This window comes from Danio aesculapii, chromosome 14, assembly GCF_903798145.1.
Source record: "Danio aesculapii chromosome 14, fDanAes4.1, whole genome shotgun sequence".
Classification (NCBI taxonomy): Eukaryota; Metazoa; Chordata; class Actinopteri; order Cypriniformes; family Danionidae; genus Danio; species Danio aesculapii.
This window is the reverse complement of record NC_079448.1, coordinates 10,700,605-10,720,299: the sequence shown is the minus strand read 5'-3', so window position 1 is coordinate 10,720,299 and position 19,695 is coordinate 10,700,605. Positions and strand designations below refer to the sequence as shown.

The following is a 19,695-nucleotide window of genomic DNA, read 5'->3' as shown; positions in this document are numbered from 1 at the left end:
AGATTAATTTACTACAGTATGGTTCAAAAATATAGTACTCTATTTAATTACTCTAATATTAGTACAATATTTCTTCATGTGGTATATTTAGTATATAGTGCTCGTTATAATACATTAAAATAATACAGCGATATCCATTACTATGTTATGTTATTCATGTAAATAACCCTTTCAGAACAGGTAAAAGTGGTGCAAACAGTTCCTGACATGTAGCTGTCATGAAACACATTGTCCTTTTATGTAACAGCGCTTGTGAAGCGTTATGAAAGCAACAGAACATCCACAGCTGACCTGCGCGTCCCCATGAATGAAGGTGACGCCATTATTTGTGTTTAATCCGCTGATTTATGACTTTCTAATGAGAATTACACCCATTTGAACTTCAGTCTTGTGCTAAGCTACACGTTTCCCATGACTTTATTGTTGTTGTTTTTAGCATCGCGGCTAAGCTAGCACGAGTGGGAAGTGCATTTCTGTCACAGGAACTGGCTAATATGCCACAAAACATATATGAATTGGGTTACGAAACTCTTCGTCTACGTTTTAAGTTCGTGTCACAGTAATACAGTTTAGATTTTGACAACAGCTAGCTGTTGTAACCTGCTAATTTGAGTTTGCCGATTAATGGACCTGTCTCAAAAGTGAGCTGACAACATAGACAGCACTTTTGCTCGCATTTGTGGTTATGTTTCGCAGGGGGAAATGCTATATAGTTAACGTTAGGTAGCTCAATATATTCCCACATGAAAAAATACGATAGGACGTTATAGTAAATATTATAGTGTTTTTAACCATACTTCAATAAAGTGTATTATATTATAGTATTTGAAACTCTTTGCTAATAAATACAACAAATAAGTATACTTAAAACTAGTGAAATTATTGTCTGTAATACTGTATTATACTTTAGTTGTTACTACTGTAAACTCTGGTGTATTGTATATTCTGTAGTTTTGGAAAACTTCAGTATTGGGTCATTTAGTTTAAATATTTCCGTAGTTGGTTTTTTAACCATATTTTTTTTATCGGTAAAATAACAATAACATGTTAATTTAAGTACTTTACTATATTGCGGATCTATATGGACACTAGTATTTTATTAAAGATTACTGTAGTACTTTTTCATAGGGGTTTTGACAGCTGTCATGTTTTTATTTAACGGTTAAAGATTGGATTTGTCATCCAGGTTCTGCTTTTGTGGATGTTTGGACAGGAAACGCATGCATTACACTGATTTTGCGTGTATTTTCATTGGACAATGCCACTAAAATCCTAATAAAATCTACACTTGGAGACTAAACTTGACATATCATATCAAAACATACCCTAATAAAATATCTTGAGTTTAAGATGTGATTGTAATTGGACAAATACAAGAATATTAGATGTCCAAAAGAGCCCCAGACTATGTTATGTATGTGTGTAATCTGTCGTGTCCATTCAGGATCTCCCGCAGAGCTGCTGACCCACTGCCATTCAATGGGATCCTGCTGAGCGGTATGTAAAGTCACACCAAAACACAACATGCATTCAACATGTAAAGCTTCATTCAAACAAAACACGCATTCATCATGATAAAACCTTACTCAAACAAAATGTGCATTCAGCATGATAAAGCTTCAAGCTAACACAACATCGAACACAATGCATTACACACGATCAAGCATCGTCCAATCACAGCTTGCATTCAGAATGATAAAGTTTAATCCAAACACAACAAGCATTCAGGTTGCTAAAACTTAAACACAACATAGTAGAGCTTCTCCCAGGAAATACTATTGTATTTCTGCATGCTGAAACTACAACAAAACAAGGTACATTGAACATGCTGAAATGACAGGAAAACGTGGAAATAAATAAATCCCCATGAAATACATTTGAAGTTCGTTAGTTGTGTGTGATGGTTTCTCATGTGCACTAACATATCTCTCCCCTGTTTTTTAGATTCCCATTTATGTAGTTTATATTTACGAGAACATCATGCAGTTGGAGGCTCATCTTCGGCTCTGTCAGACTTGTTTTTGGTACTGTAGAAGTTCTCAGCGGCTGTTTTCTCTGTGTGGTGCACACAGGTATGCAGGACATAATTCTATAATTTTTTCTAAAAGTGGATAACATTTAATTTCAGCAGTAATGAGAAATGTAGCTGGCAAAAATGCAAAACACAAGAGTTCCTACAGAACTACAAAAAACACTCACTGGACACTATATTATGGGGGTTAGTTCTCCAAAAATGAAAATTATGTTATTAATTAGTCGCCCTTGATTCATTCCAAACCCCTGAGACCTTTGTTTATTTTTGAAATACAAATGAATATATTTTAGATGAAATCTGAGAGCTCTCTCATCCCAATGGACCCTTTTCACAAGCCTGTTATGACTCATTTAACGCTCATCAGCATCTTAAATCCTTAAAAGTTTTTAATATTATAATTTTTTTTAAATGTATGATCATTTCTATGTATTTATGTATTTTTCTATGTATTATGTGTCGCTGCCATTCAATTGGCTAATTACAGACTTGAGCTGGCGCACCCCTACAAAGTAACCAGTGAGTGTCTTTTGAGGTGTTGATTACTGGTCCTGATCCAATATATTTATGTAAATTAATTTTTCAGAGCTATCGATCTGAATATTACAGAGACCTGAGAACCCAAAACACCACAGCAACACTCACAAAAAATTCAAAACCACCAAACGCATCCAAAAACATCCTACCATAGCATCATGGCGATACATAAACAATACAAGCACAACATGCATTTACTTTAGAATATATAAAGGAAAATATATTTTTTGAGTGATCAGGCTGACATAGTGTGCGAAATAAAAGTTGTTTTGGTTAGTTATTATCAGGGAGATGAGATAATGTGATTTGGTTGCAGTTATTTGTAATTATTAGTGTACAATAGTTCTGCTTTGGCTCTATGAATGCAAGTGCTGGGAAATGATTTGTCTGAATTGTTTTTTATTCTGTTTACAGGTCACAAACCAATTACTATGAACTTCTTGGGGTGAAACCGGATGCTACGCTGGAACAAATTAAGTTTGCATTTTTCGACAAGTCTAAAAAGGTACAATAATGCAATGCAGTATTTTCATATTGCTAATAGAGTCTAGTCGCAATGTCACCTTATTATAGACTGAGTGGGTTTGATAGCTATTTATGAATATTAATGAACAATTCACACCTTTGACAAGAACAATAACTAAGCTTTAAAAGTCATTCTAATAATCCTGTGATAAAAAGGGAGCCCACACTTGTTATACTGACACAGAGGAATAACGAACAATAACAACATTGAGCCAATCAGAATTCACTCAAATTGAACATGAGCATTTAAAGGTGCACTGAGTGAATTTTGCCAAACAATGTTGATATTTGAAAGCACCAAAACACTCACAAAGAAACATGACCTTGCACATTTTTGATTGATCTGCTATTGTTACTAGAGACCCTCCTTACTGCTGATTGGCTGCAAGTGTTTTGGGTCCAAGACTATTGCACATTTAAAGGGCACCTATGATGGAAATCAACTTTTGTAACCTGTTTGGACAGAACTGTGTGTAGGTATAGTGTCCACTATCGTATTGGGGTGATAGAAACAATAAGTCTCTTTTAAAAAATTTCCTGATGTTAAAATAGGATCCAAATCCCAAAATCCAAAACCCACCACAACGTGTTGTAGGAGTGCAGTTTTTCCTGCCCACCGAATTGATTGACAGACGCATATTAACATGTCTCCATCGTGATGCGTATAATCATATACACAAGACAGGGTGTGTGCAAAAAAACTGCGATTAAAAGATCTGTTCAGCTCCCTGTGATCATCTGCACCTCAAGAATAAGTTTTACAACTTTAAAACGTTTTTAAAAATGTGTATGTTTGTAATAAAGACAGTAAAATGGCTGTAATTCATCACCACAGCCGCATGTCAGTACAATAATAAAATAAGACACTTCAATCCTGGTTTGTGGACGTTAAATCAGGTTTATTTTGTACATTAACATAACGGATATCCATGGAGCAGTGGATAAAATCGTGTATCCTGTCACATTTGCCATGCAAATACAATGCAAAGTTAAACACGCGTGCTGTGTGTGAGTGCGCATATAATGACATTGTGTGTCTCAGCGTTGCAGAAAGGCTTGAATTTACTAAACAACAACTGTTGGGAAAGTTCTTACTGTAGTAAGAGAGATCTGCTTCGTTCTTGTCTGTCACTGTGCTGTTTATCTACATGAAGGCTACACGTATCAGATCAATACAGAGAGATCTCAATGGCTCTGAGCCACACGTGGGAACGGTGGGCAGGAAGAACCAGCTCTAAAGGCATTGAAGGTACAGGCAACAAAAACAGCTACAGTGTCCTAACAGCTCAAATTTCCTACATTCAGAAAGGTATAATACATAATCTGATGAGTATTTTGAGCTGAAACTTTACCGACACATTCTAAAGACACAAAAGACTTAAACCTTGAAAAAGAGGTGAAATAGTTGCCCCTAAAAGTCACATGCGACAAAACTTTAGCACACTTGTAATAACCAAAATGTTCTCATCCACTAGTGTGAGTGTATAACGACATTGTGTGTCTCAGCGTTGCAGAAAGGCTTGAATTTACCAAACAACAAATATATCAAATAACTGTTGGGAAAGTTCTTACTGTAGTAAGCGAGATCTGCTTCATTCTTGTCTGTCACTGTGCTGTTTATCTACATGAAGGCTACGCATATCAGATCAATACAGAGAGATCTCAATGGCTCTGACCCACATGTGGGAACGGTGGGCAGGAAGAACCAGCTCTAAAGGCATTAAAGGCACAGTGTCCTAACAGCTCAAATTTTCCAGATTCAGAAAGGTATAATACATAATCTGGCAGGGGTCACCAATCTCATTCCTGGAGGTCCGGTGCCCTGCAGGGTTTAGCTCCAACTTGCCTCAACACACCTGCCTGGTTGTTTCAAGTATACCTAGTAAAACCTTAATTAGCTTGTTCAGGTGTGTTTAATTAGGGTTGGAGCTAAAATCTGCAGGACAACGGACCTCCAGGAACAAGTTTGGATCCCTGGTTTGGTGATCCATGGGAGCATTATGCATGTGAGCAAAACATTTTGCAATCATTTGAGATTTGCATACTCTTATTTTATTATATGGCCATAATATATATCCTTAGAATTTATTCTCTGACGCGTAATTGATCCTGTAATTTGTCAATTCTGTAGAGTTGGAGAAAAAATTATAATAAATGATGATTTATCATCCTTTCCCCGAGAGGGTGCTGTTCAGTTGTGACAGACTTGTTGGTTTCTGTTAATCCTCAAAGTGGATAAATTAGGCATTTATTCTAATTCCATCCTAATAAGTTTTTACATGTCAGTAACTGAAGCAATGAAATAAGTATGTCAGTGAGAAGGAATGTAACAATTCTGCATGTGTCCATGAGAAAGATTAAAATTTGAGAAAGATCTGTTTTTGTTTAAAGGAAGCAGAGTGACGGCGAGATAGAACCACTACATATTTGTGTGCGCATGTGTGTGACAGGAGATGAGGGTACAAGTGATATGGGTGCTTTGTTTCCGAGTCAGAAACAGATAAAAGGTTTATGAGTGATATGACAAACATTGAGCGTAAGTGAGAAAGAAAGGTCAAAAGGTCATATTCTGACCCCTTAACTGTCACCGTTCCACTGGTGAGATATCTTTAGTACATATTTAATATTTTTTTTTATATAACGTGAGCTAATTTTGACAAACTGATATAATTTTCAAGTGTGAAATGAAAAAGTGGGGTGACTGTTTAAGAGTTAAATATGTGTGTGTGTGTGTGTGTGTGTGTGTGTGTGTATTTAATATTTAAACATTTTTATTTATATTATATTTATTTTACTTGTGTATATATAGTTGAAGTCAGAATTATTAGCCCCCCTGAATTATTAGCTCCCCTGTTTATTTTTTTTTCCCAATTTCTGTTGAACAGAGAGGTTTTTTCAACACATTTCTAAACATAGTAGTTTTAATAACTCATTTCTAATAACTGATTTCTTTTATCTTTGCCATGATGACAGTATGGAATATTTTACAAAAATTTTTAAGACACTTCTATACAGCTTAAAGTGACATTTAAAGGCTTAACTGGGTTAATTAGTTTAACTAGGCAGGTTAGGGTAATTAGGCAAGTTATTGTATAACGATGGTTTGTTCTGAAGACATTTGGAAAAAAATTATCTTAAAGGGGCTAATAATATTGACCTTAAAATGCTTTTTTTTTTTTGTAATTAAAACTGCTTTTATTCTAGTTAAAATAAAACAAATAAGACTTTCTCCAGAAGAAAAAAATATTATCAGACATACTGTAAAAATTTGCTTGCTCTGTTAAACATTATTTGGGAAATATTTGAAAAAATAAAATAAAAAATTCAAAGGGGGGGCTAATAATTCTATAATAATAATAATAATAATAATAATAATATATATATATATATATATATATATATATATATATATATATATATATATATATATATATATATATATATATTATATTGAAACAGGAAAAATTAGAAAAACATAAACATTTCAAATACTAAATATAGATTAAATTTTGTAGTCTTTTTAATAACTTATTTAAATTCAAATGCATTATCTTTCTTTTCCTAAAGATGTTACGTGACCAAACTCTTATTTTAATTGATATAACTGTTTAATATAATGATTTTGTTTAAATGCACCAAGCAATTATTGGCTATATTCACTGAGAAATGGACATATATAGTGTAATGTGATTGCTTTGATTTGGGAAAAAGATAAGTACTGTTTTCTCCTTCAGTTGCATCCAGACAGTGACCCATCCAATCCTGGTCTGCACACACAGTTTGTGCAGCTGAACGAAGCGTACAGAGTGCTGAGCAAAGAAGGTTCCAGACAGGATTATGACCTCAGACTGAGGTACCAGTATGCTAGAGGTCAGGCCTTCAGAACCTCCTCCAGCTCCACCAACAATCCCAAGTGAGAAACAATATTTTTTATAATCAACAAGCTTGAATTTAAAGGGTTCACCCGAAATAATGAGAATTCTATTATTAATTTCTCAAACTCATGTCATTCCAATCCCCTGAGACTTTTGTTCATCTAAGTTAAGAAAAGCAACCAAAAACATTGTCTAAACATTTCATGTAACTTCAGTGGTTCGACTGTAATAATTTGAAGCTACGAGAACACTATTGTGCATCAAAAAACTGGAAAAAACGTCTTTGCTTACCTAAATCTTTAAAGTTAAGTCAGGGTGTGTTTACTATGGGCAGTACTGCATATTTACAGACCGCGGTAGTGATGGGTTGTTCACTTTTTTATGACTCCTTAATGAGACTTGGAAACGATGAGTTTTCTCAATGAGTGATTCATTCATTCACTCATGCCCACAATATGCAGGTCAGGGAGAATATTGATTCCTTTTTCGAGTCTCCTATCGGGTTTGAGTCATTTGTTTATCACGTGATAGACTTAAACCAATCATACAGCGGGAAAAATAAGTATTTAACATGTCATGTTTTTTCCTGGAAATAATATTTCTAAAGGAGCGGTCATGGAATTGAACCAGATTTTGGTAAAAACCCAAACAATACAAAAAAACTAGAAATGTCTGAAAGATTAGTTATGTGTAATAACACAAGGAGAAAGTACTGAACTACTGAAACATTTAATACTTTATTTAAAAGGCTTTTTTGGCGATGACAGCTTAAAGACTCCTCTCATATGAAGAATGAAGTCACATGAATAGCTCAGGTGTGAGTTTTTCACACACTTCAACAGAGTGTAAAAATCTTGATGGTTCTGTGGGTCTAGTCTATCAAATCTGATCATTAATTTGTATTTTATATTGGATTCAAGTCAGGTGATTGGCTGGGCCATTCCACAGCTTGATTTTCTTTCTCTGAAAGCATTTGAGAGTCTCCTTGGCTGTGTTTGGGATCATTGTCTTGCTGAAATGTTTATTCTGGTTTCATCTTCATCCTCCTGTTAATGTAGATGTTGGACTGAAGCAGCTAATATTAATTTACAATGAGGAAGGGCAAAGGGTTGCTGAAGAACTACTGAGAGATTTCAGCTGCTGTCTGGGCTTTCACTGCCTTTCTACACCTCCCTTTCTTCATGTGTTCAATACTTTTTCATTGTTTCATTTCACGTTATTACACATAGCCTAATTTGTAAACTAATTAGATTTGTTTTGTTTGTATATATGGATTTCTTTGTTTTTTACCAACATCCAGGGAAAATTTTTAAGTCAACAGCATCTTTAGAAATATGTTTTCTGAGAAATTCAATTGAATTTTCCCTGCTGTATTTAGTCAGAGCCGGAAAAAGATTTGATCTATTCATTTCTCGAGTCTTTGGGTATGAGTCAATTGTTTGTGACATTAAAAGCATAACTAAGCCAATCACATGCAGTCAGAGCCGGAAAAAGATCCATTCATTTATTTCTCAGCTTGTCTGTTTTGAGTTATTCATAAGTTAAAATGCTGTCACATGGTGGATGAATAACTCAAAAACCCGAAACTTAGAAGTTGAACTAATTGTTGCACATAACGGTTGTAAAAATGTTTTTTTTTAATCTATCTATCTATCTATCTATCTATCTATCTATCTATCTATCTATCCATCCATCCATCCATCCATCCATCCATCCATCCATCCATCCATCCATCCATCCATCCATCCATCCATCCATCCATCCATCCATCCATCCATCCATCCATCCATCCATCCATCCATCCATCCATCTTTCTTGTCTCACCTGTTGGCAATTAAGTGGCTGGGGCATGCAGCAGTAGAGAACAAAGAGAGGCCGTGCCAAACACTAGTTGGTGAAGGCTGCTCTCACTTGGTTCTCCTGCCCCAGACTAACTTTTGTCCTAAGTAATATTGGGATACTTGTTGTAACGTTAAGAATAATATTGTTGGTGAACAATATTGTGAAAATTTGACTTTAAATTCCCTTTGTTATTTCTACTTTATATCTTTGGTTTTGTTTCGACTTTTTGGAGAAGTTCGGAGGTGGATGTCACTTTTTGTTTGATACATTTATTTTTCTCCTGTTTCTGGTAGAGATGGAGCAAGGTAAGATCTTTGTTTTTCTTTTAATTTTATTTTGAGAGTCTAGAAAGTTGCTTCCTCAATCAGTTAGATCTTTTGTTTGTTGATTTGGCATTATCCCCTCCTGAGGTTTTTACCATTAGTCATTTATTTTTTGTTAATCTGTAAATAAATGTACTTTTTTTTGGACATTGTATTTGGTGTGAGTTATTGTTGCAGTGCTGGGACAGGAGAAGGGTGATGATTGTTTAGTTTTTTTTATTATATAGTTTTATTTTCTATTATCAAAATTGGCCTCTAATTAATTTTATAATTTGGCTAAATTTAATTTAATTTAATTTTTCCCCTTTATGTTAAATTGTTGCATGTTTCCCTGGCCCTAGATAGGGGACGCACGTAACACTAATTATGAGTACTTTCGGGTCAGTGTGCATTAGTTAGGTCTATATTGGACTGTCTGTGTCACATGAACGAATGTTTCAAACTTGAAGACTTGTCAGAAGAGGTTAAAGCTGAGCCAATCAGGTAAACAATTAATTCTCTTTCTTATAATAATCTTAATTTTTTGTAGTGTGATCAACCAAAAACATGGTCAAAACAATCCATGTAACTTCAGTGGTTCAACTCTAATCATTTGAAGCTTCAAGAACAATTTTGCGCACCAAAAAACTTGTAAAAACGACTTTGTTTTGCGATATCTAATGTAATCTAATTTTACATATTTAAATTATTTACATGTGTTTGGAAGCAACTCGTAACATTTTAATGATATTTTGGCAATATGAACAACATTAATCTATTTGTTCATCTCGCTTAATGAAGCTCAAAGGTCTCAGAGGATTGGGACAACATGGGTGAATAATTCACAACAGAATTTTCATTTTTGGGTGAACTAACCCTTTAATACGACCATGTACACTGATGAGCCAAAACATTATGACCTGCAACATGTGAAGAAAATAATGATTAGCTGCCAAAAAAAAACCACCTTAAGTATGAGTAGATTAGCTGGTAGGCAAGTAAACCATGCTGGACTGAAATAAAGATCAGAACAGCTTTGAAAAGAATCAAATTTTTATGGCAAGGCAACTGGGTCAAAGTATTCGTCTTTTATTAACAGTGGGGCAAACCACTAATCAGTGACAGGGTGCCCTAGACTCATTGATGTAGGAGGACAATAAAGGCTATTCTATCTGGTCTGGACCCTCAGAAGTTCTCACAAAAATTTTAATGGTGGTTATGAGAGGAATGTCACACACACAATGCATCATACACTCTTACATATGGGGCTCCATAGCTACAGATCAGTTAGTGTTGTTATGCAGTACAAGCCTGACATATATCAGGCTAAGGGGCCATTCACAGAGAACGCATGTTTCCATTCCAATGTGCTACTTTTCCGTAGTTTTTCTATGTAAATGGATTGTTGACATGATGTTGCATTTTCTCTGTTATACATGATAGAAATTAATATAATTAGTATTGACTTTATTTAAAATGCAGTATGTATTTGTCATATTGTTATAAAAAGCTCCTGTGTTATTCATTGTTTTGTCTCAAGCGTAGTTAACTAAATTAAAACTCTTGTAAATTAAAATGAAAATAAATTAATTTATCATGCCTCATAAACAAATACCTCATATTTGTATCTATTTTGTATCTATTATCTATTCTAAAAAATAAAGGAACTTAATTGTTTTTGTCACTGAAAGTCCTCCGTTGTGACACTATGCTCATTTTAAATCATGAAATTCCACTGAAAAATTACATTAGTTGAAGGACCCTATTCAAGATCATGTAACTGAGGCCCCCTGTGAAGCCCATGAGCAACTTTAAAGTTTTTGTCTCATATTTTTTTACATATTTATTTTAATTGTAATCACTATGAAATTAAGTTTTGTTGTCCTTTGGTGTGACACCCCTGTTTATTGATAAAGTCATGGAGAAAAAAAAATAATATCTTTGATTTTATATCAAATAAATAGCACTTTGTGGAAATAAGTGTCCAACAATGAAGATAAACGCTATCTGTATATTATTAAGAATAGTTTTTTTTTTTTTTTTCAACATTTCTATTGTCACACCATAAGACATATTAAAAGGGATTGTCACACAAAAATGAAAATTCTGGCATCATGTACTTACCTTTTACTTGTTTCAAACCTTTATGAGTTTTTTGTTCTTTTAAACACATACGATATTTTGAAGTATCCCAAATACCTGTAACCACTGACTTCCATAGTTTTTGTTTTTCCTACTATGGAGGAATGGTTACAGATTTTTAGCTATCTTCAAAATGAACTTATTGAAACTCATAACTTAATCAATTGAGGATGGAGGTCATTAAATAGGGAATAAAATTTCATTTTGGGCTTTTTTACAGTAAAAAGGCCAGCTTTACAGTAAAAAAACAGCAACAAAAAATGAATTGATATGCAGAAGGAAATTATGAAAGAATGTATAAAGTTAGTGAGCCCTTCAATTTTCTGAAACATCATACTTCAAACTACATACAGTGCATCTGGAAAGTATTCATAGCGCTTCACTTTTTCCACATTTTTTTATGTTACAGCCTTATTCCAAAATAGATTAAGTTTATTTATTTCCTCAAAATTCTACACACAATACCCCATAATGACAATGTCAAAAAAGATACTTTATGATGCACCTTAGGCAGCAATTACAGCCTCAAGTCTTGAATATGCAGTACCTTTGCAGTACCTTTCAAGCTCTATCAGGTTGGAAGAGAAGCGACGGTGTACAGCCATTTTCAGATCTCTCCAGAGATGTTCAATAGGATTTAGGTCTGGGCTCTGGCTGGGGCACTCAAGGACATTCACCGAGTTGTTGTGAAGCCACTCCATTGATATTTTGGCAGTGTGCTTTGGGTCATTGCCCTGCTGGAAAATGAATCATCACCCCAGTATGAGGTCAAGAGCATTCTGAAACAGGTTTTCAGTCAGGATGTCTCTGTACATTGCTGCATTCATCTTTCCCTCTATCCTGACTACTCTTCCAGTTCCTGCTGCTCAAAAACATCCCCACAGCATGAGGCTGCCACCACCATGCTTCACTGTAGGGGTGGTATTAGCTTGGTGATGAGCGGTGCCTGGTTTTCTCCAAACATAATGTCTTTCACTCCAAAGAGTTCAATTTTAGTTTCATCAGACCAGAGAATTTTGTTTCGTATGGTCTGAAAATCCTTCAGATAGCTTTTGGCAAATTCCAGGCGGGGAGTGGCTTCTGTCTGGCCACTCTACCATACAGGCCTGATTGGTGGATTGCTGCACAGATAGTTGTCCTTCTGTAAGGTTCTCATGTCTCCACAAAAGAACACTGAAGCTCAGACAGAGTGACCATCGGGTTATTAATCACCTCCCAGACTAAGGCCCTTCTCCTCCGATCACTCAGCTTAGATGGCCGGCCAGCTCTAGGAAGAGTCCTGGTGGTATTAAACTTCTTCCACTTACGGATGATGGAGGCCACTGTGCTGATTGGAACTTTCAGAGCAGCAGAAATTTTTCTGTAACCCTCCCCAGCCTTGTGCCTCAACACAATTCTGTCTCGGAGGTCTACAGACAATTCCTTTGTCTTCATGCTTGGTTTTTGCTTTGACATGCACTGTCAACCCTGGAACCTTATATAGACAGGTGTATGCCTTGTCAAATCATGTCCAATCAACTAAATTTACCCCAGGTGAACTCCAATTAAGCTGCTGAAACATCTTAAGAATGATCAGTGGAAACAGAAGGTGCTTCCCAAATCGCATACTTATGCACTATTCTACGCCATTTTGTAATATAAATAGTGTAAGTAGTGCGTTCACACTGAAAACTCTAAAAAGAATAAGTGCACTTTAATTACCCGGATGATGTACTCATTCAACCGGTAAAATGAAGTGTGGAATGATGGACACTTCACGCACTCAACGACCGCAGGTGTGCGGAGCTATCGGGCACACATGTTAGATAACTTTATTTATTTTGGTTGGTGAAAGCAAAATTCTCCTACGAGAGTGATTTATAGCGCCTCCCGATGGTGAATGTGGTTATACTCATGGCAAGTATTATTTGATAGTTTGGTCATTTATTTCACTGATTTGTCAACCGTAAAACGTCATCAGGGAACGGTTTAATTTTCCGCTTACTAAAAAACATTAGTGCTCCATTTAGTACGACACTACATTCATGTACTATGCTGTTGAGTGTGTAAGTGCATAAGTACATAGTGCATGAGTGCATAGTGTATAGTGTGCCATTTGAGATGCAGCTAGAATGTACCTGAGCTCAATTTAGAGCTTCACTGCAAAGGCTGTAAGTACTTATGTACATGTGATTTTTCAGGTTTCCATTTTTAATAAATTTGTAACAATTTAAAAAAATATTTTTTCACATTGTCATTATGGGGTATTGTGTGTAGAAGGAAATAAATGAATTTAATCCATTTTGGAATAAGGCTGTACCATAAAAAACATGGAAAAAGTGAAGCATGATGAATACTTTCCGGATGCACTGTAAATGCATCTATACTTTCTTCAAAAATGGTGTTTTGCAAAAAAAACTTCCCAACTACCCACATACACGCTTGACTGACAAGTGTGTCCATTGTATTTGCATCTGTTGCAGTACCTCATTAGGGTTTTAGAGAATTGGCTGAAATGACAATAAAAGGCTATCTTGAATGTAAAAGTTAATAATACGAGCAGTTTTGTTTTTGAAAGGAACACTCTTTTGAAAATAAGCTCATTTTTCAAGTCACCTAAAGTTAAACAGTTCTGTTTTACCATTTTTTAATCCATTCAGCCAATTTCTGGGTCTGCCGTTAGCACTTTTAGCTTAGCTTCAAGTCATTGAATGGAATTAAACCATTTGCATTTCGCTCAAAAAAATAAAAAGAGTTTCAATAACTTTCCTATTTAAAGCTGCATGACTCTTCTGTAGTGGACTGACTGTATTGATGGAAAATGAAAAACTGCTATTTTCAAGGCTGATATGGCTAGTAACTATACTCTCATTCCAGCGTAATAAACAAGTAACTTTACTGCAGCAGGCGCAATGATATTACGCAGCACCTGAAAATAATCCCCAGCAATTTTTCTCAAATGCTAAGCGAGCCTATTTCCATTGTTCCTTTAAGAAAGTTAATATAGGATGCTTGTTTATGGTGACTTTAATTATGTTTTTGGGATACCCATGCTTACGTTACATTATAAAATCAATGGCTATAATACCTGTTTTGTGTCTTTCTTTCTCAGCTGGGAGGCTAATGAGAGCATGCGTTACTGGGAGCAGTTCAGACAGGCCCAGCCTCAGGAGAACAAGCCAGAGGAAAGGGAAAAGAAAAAGAAAAGAAACATGCGTTTGGTGGGCTACTGCTTTCTCGCCATGCTCCTCAGCGTCTCTGCGCATTACTTTGGCTTCAGGTAAGTCGTAGCTCAGAAAAACCTAGTATTGACAACATGTACAGCAGCAGTCCATTTTAATATTTGTTCTGGATGATGCCGCACTGATAAATGAGTGTTTTGCATGAAACGCAGAGCAAAATGTTTTCTTTTGTTCATGCATTGTTTTTCTGATGAGTTCATGATAGTGATATTTCGTCTGTCCCACAGTCAGACAAACCCCAGCAGAGTGTGTTCACTGGTTTCCCATAATCCCTGATGTTTAGTTATGCTTTCCAGTATCAGCTACATGTTTTTACACCTTGAATTCAGGCGACTGAGATTAAGTATCTTACATAAACAGACGCTGCTCGGCTGACGCGTAACAGAGAGCGAACTTGAAATGTTTTGAAAAATGATCAAATGTTTTATTGCCCCAGTCAATGCCCGTGTGGCCTTTTAAAAGTTATGCGGACACCTTGTGGATGTCTGTTCACCTCTGCAAATATGTATGTTGGCAGTAAATCTGTTCACCTTTGACCTTTGGGCTGGTCTGTCATGCAGGAAACTGGAAGAGGTCCATAATAATTTCATGGATGAGAAGGACAGAGTCATCACCAAGATCTACAATGAATCGAAAGAAAGAGCCAGGTGGGAAGTGCTTTAAAGTTTGGCCTCTGGGAAGTGTGTAGCCTGAGGCGTTACATCAGAGGGTTTGAAAACAAAAGATGTAGCGCTTGAAATCGTGATGGGAAACTTTGTTGTGATGTAAAGGAGAACTGTTGGTGCGCTTTTGTAAATCGTTTTTCTAACTTGATCGCAACACCTGTGGGTAAAAAAGAACTGGGGTAAAGCTATATCTATGCAAATAGATATCAGGATACGAAAGTAAACTGATAAATTATTACTATTTTATTATTTGTTAAAAATCTAATGCTTTAAAAGTCCCATGAAATTAAAATAGTTTTTTTTAGTTCTTAGGATCAGTATTGTTAGTTTTTAGGATATTTATAATCTAGTGTGCTCCAAAACAAAAAGTATTTAGAAATTATTAACTGATATAAACATGTAAAGTGTGTAGTTTGTCACTTCCGCCTAAGTAGATCAACAGTTAATTCATGTCACAGCATACTTCAGTTTCTGATGAAATCTTGATCAATTAAACGCTCTCCCCCTTTAAGACGCTTCACATTTTATGATCTTGAGCTCAACCACTCTTACTGTGCGTTCACACCGAAGGCAGCGATAGTGTCCAAGTTTGCTCTGGCTGCCCTGGAGACAACGCTGTCTGCTCCGGTGGCAAGTGTCAAAATTTGCAACATTGATCTTGTATTTAAATGGGCTGTTGCAGCAAAACACTTACATTTCCAAATAAAAAAGTAATGCCACTAAAGTGGTGCCGACGGATCCACATTGCAGTTCGGCAATGCCTGACGTCACCCATTCAAAGTGAATGGGAAGCATTGACACTGATGCCCTGTGTGAATGGGCCGTAACTCATTCATTAATTTTCTTTTTGGCTTTGTCCCTTTTATTAATTAGGGATCGCCACTGCGAAATAAACCGGCAACTTATCTAGCATATGTTTTATGCACTGAAAACACCCATATAAGGTTGCACGATTAATCGTATTATGATCACGATAACGATATTTGTGGCCCACGATCAGTAATTGTATATCGTCGTGCTTTTACAGTATAAAGACAGCCATTATTTTAATGGGCGGAGTTTGCGGATTGTACCGCATCACAAGCATGAGGTGACTGTGTCTAGATTGCAAGTGTTTTTTTCGTGGAATGTAATGTTGATCAGGTAGCCTTTGCTCCTGTTCAGTCCAAACCTCCCAAGGTAACACAACAAACCTGATTAACCACCTTAAAAGCCATCCCAAAGTGTCTGTCATCAGTGGGTTAATGCACTCAGAAGAATTCTACTTTGTATTTTTCTATGCTTTACTAACATCACTAAACCAGACAACATTTGTTTTATAAGTTAACCTAATATTCACAGAGATTCAGCAGGTTTTTTTCTCACACGTTTGCCAGTTATGTAGACAGAAGACACTGTATCCAATTGTTTTGATGTAAAAAAAAAAAAGTAATTGTTTCAGGTTCGTTTTTATCAATCTGATGCAACTTTTATTATTTACAGGAAATAAAAATGCAATTAAAAGTTTCAGATCAATTAAACTCAATTCATAAAAAGACTAGCCTATTTTATAAAATTCTGAGGTAGATCTGAACCAAAAGTGGGGGGTGTCATGGCCCTTTAATAAGAATATATATATATATATATATATATATATATATATATATATATATATATATATATATATATATATATATATATATATATATATATATATATATATATATATATAAAATCGTGATTAGCATTTTTTCTGTTATCTTGCAGCCCTACACCCATACATTCTCATTCACACACATACACTATGGCCAGTTTAGTTTATTCAATTTACCTGTACCCCTGTCTTTGGGCTGTGGGGGAAACCAGAGAACCCAGAGGAAACCCACGCCAACACGGGGAGAACATGCATACTCCACACAGAAATGCCAAGTAACCCAGCCGGGGCTCGAACCAGCGACCTTCTTGCTGTGAGGTGACAGTGCTTATATATATATAAATCAGAAACTTAGAAAACCAGTCGTTGTGGCTAAGAAACCCATTTATACTAGAGACTAGCGATGTCCGTTAAGAGAGTAGTGATGTCTGTGAGAGACTATTCCACTCCACCTTTAGACACGCACTCACAAACTTCCCTTCCCTTGTTCTTACAGGGGAATCCCATTTTAAAGTGCATTCCACTTCATCAAGTGAACAAGGGAAGTACCCTTGATCCCTCAATTTTGACCAAGGGAGCGAATCGGCTTCATATGTCCACCCTAGCATGCAATGTGATTGGGACGTCACAGTGTAGTGCTCAAGGGTTTAGGGCCTATTCAGATGTTCCGCCTGTAGTGGACACTTGTGTGACCTAACCAATGACGTACATTCGAAGGAATGGGACAGAGGGAAGTTAGCCATTAAAAATTTGGCCTGGAATGCAGCCTATTTAATTCATTTACATTTGATATACAATAAATGATCAGCTTTTCATCAAATCCCAAGCCAAAACATGGAGTTCTGAATCTGATAGCACACTCATAATTTCTTCAAAACCGGTAAATATTTGATCATGCTACTTTCTGCTTTCTCTCAGAGCAAATGGCGTTAAGAAGCAGCAGGAGATCTTAAGACAGAAGCACGCGGAGTTCCTGGAGAGATTCAAGATCAACGAAAACGGAGATGAGAAGTGAAGCGAGGAAGCGGCTGATCTAATGAAACTCATCAACACAGGGTTATGGACAGAGTGCAGATTGTGGATGAATGTGGAAGAATGTATTTTGTTAATAGTTTTTATCAAATTTTCTAGGGTCACTGCGTTTGAGATCCTTAAATAAGGTCCTTGAATGCTCACTGGGTGTTTAAAAGGGTTACGATGTTTTGCTTTGACTCAGACCTGTTTTTTCACCCATAGACGTCAGATTAAGGTCACTGAGCGCGCAAGGCAAATCAGGCTGATTATAGGCCATCATGGCTCCTCGTAAGGTGTTAAAAACACCTGTACACAATATTGCCTGCATTTACAGGCGACATTGTAGCTGCACCTGGAAAGAGTGTTATGGAAACATTGCATTCCTGATAAAGTAGTTCATCAAAACACTGACAACACTGTACATTGTGCACTTTGTTAAGCTTTGTGTGTGTGTGTGTGTGTGTGTGTGTGTGTGTGTGTGTGTGTGTGTGTGTGTGTGTGCGTGTGCGTGTGCGTGTGTGTGTGAGTGTGTGAGGGAGAGAGAGAGAGTTTCTCATGGAAGAATGTTCTTCAGATGGACAGATCAGTGCTGTCCAGTGTGAGTTTTATTTCAGGTGCTGGGTATTTTCCAGCTAAATTGAATGCAACATCAAATAATCTTATCTTGAACAGGAAGTGAATGGCGGTTTGGCAAGTAATGAGTCGTTTCTTTCACCCGTGTAATAGATCTAGGCTTCATAACAAATGCACTTACTACGATTTATTAAACAATAACTGTAGAGCAAGATTATATTCTTGGCAAACTCTTGACAGACCTCTGCTGCCACAAGGCAGAGCTCTTAAAAGGAACTCGTTTTAGATATACAGTTGAAGTCAAAGTTGTTAGCCCTCCTGTGAGTTTTGATTTCTTTATCAAAAATTTCCAAATGTTTAACAGAGCAAGGAATTTTTCACAGTATTTCCTATAATATTTTTTCTCCTGGAGAAAGTCTTATTAGTTTTTTCAGCTATAATAATCGCAGTTTTTTTTACTTTTATAACTCATTTTAAGGTCAATATTATTAGCTGCCTTGTCTACAGAACAAACCATCGATATATGATGATTTGCCTAATTACCCTAACTTGCCGAATTAGCCCAGTTAGCCTTTAAATAGCACTTTAAGCTGAATTCTAATATCTTGAAAAATATCTAGTGAAATATTATTTACTCTCATCATGGAAAAGATAAAAGAAATCAGTTATTAGAAATTAGTTCTTAAAACTATTATGTGTGGAAATGTGTTGAATAAATCCTCCTTCTGTTAAACCGAAATTGGGGGAACATATACAGGGGGGGGGGGGGGTTAATAATTCTAACTCATTGCCTTATTTGAAGAATGGAATAGTATTTTAAGATTTGACATTTATTGTAATGGACAGTCACTTTAAATTACCAGAGCGCCTTCATCTTTATAAATCAAACATTGATTTTCTGTTGAATCAGTCTAATGCAGGGCATTGTTTTTGCTGTGATGAATAATTAAAGATGATAATTATCTCAGTTATGTAGTTTTTCATCTCCATGCATAAATGTGTTTTTAAGAGTTCACACTTAGCTGATGATTGATAATATTTGGCATGCTGTCCCGGGAGAGAGCTCTGAGCTCAGAATATCCTCGCGCCTGGGGCTCCCTGCCGTTTGAAGGACGAGAGGGGAGTTTGAGCTTAGGTAGGTCTCGAGAACTCCCCTGCTTGTGAACGTGCTGAGATATAGCTGGCCAAGAGTTTCTCTTAAGATGCTACTTTGGAGTAGTCAATTTACTTATGGAGTATGTCTTTGGATGGTGAAAGGAAACCGGAAAACCCGGGGAAAACCCACACAAGCACGGGGAGAACATGCAAACTCTGCACAGAAATGCCGACCGGCC

General features: G+C 36.2%; 1 protein-coding gene across 2 annotated transcripts; it reads left to right on the top strand.

The window, feature by feature from the left end:
* The first annotated feature begins 192 nt into the window (after window positions 1–192).
* On the top strand, window positions 193–18,202 carry dnajc4 (DnaJ (Hsp40) homolog, subfamily C, member 4). Of its 2 annotated transcripts, none has more exons than XM_056472573.1 (8): window positions 193–313; window positions 1,445–1,497; window positions 1,945–2,072; window positions 2,984–3,074; window positions 6,829–7,007; window positions 14,347–14,514; window positions 15,037–15,123; window positions 17,693–18,202. In XM_056472573.1, exons 3-8 carry the CDS (start codon window positions 1,981–1,983, stop codon window positions 17,787–17,789), a joined length of 714 nt encoding a protein of 237 aa, XP_056328548.1. In that variant the 5' UTR covers window positions 193–313; window positions 1,445–1,497; window positions 1,945–1,980; the 3' UTR covers window positions 17,790–18,202. The 2 variants fall into 2 exon arrangements, with proteins under 2 accessions (XP_056328548.1, XP_056328549.1); XM_056472574.1 differs by lacking the exon at window positions 193–313 and adding an exon at window positions 499–641.
* The last annotated feature ends 1,493 nt before the right edge of the window (window positions 18,203–19,695 follow it).

Bases quoted from the DNA above. Each gene is read 5' to 3' on its own strand.
- dnajc4 (XM_056472573.1), top strand. From the start codon at position 1,981: ATGCAGTTGGAGGCTCATCTTCGGCTCTGTCAGACTTGTTTTTGGTAC. The intron at 2,073-2,983 runs GTATGCAGGACA...TTCTGTTTACAG, and splicing joins TCTCTGTGTGGTGCACACAG to GTCACAAACCAATTACTATG. The intron at 15,124-17,692 runs GTGGGAAGTGCT...GCTTTCTCTCAG, and splicing joins GAATCGAAAGAAAGAGCCAG to AGCAAATGGCGTTAAGAAGC.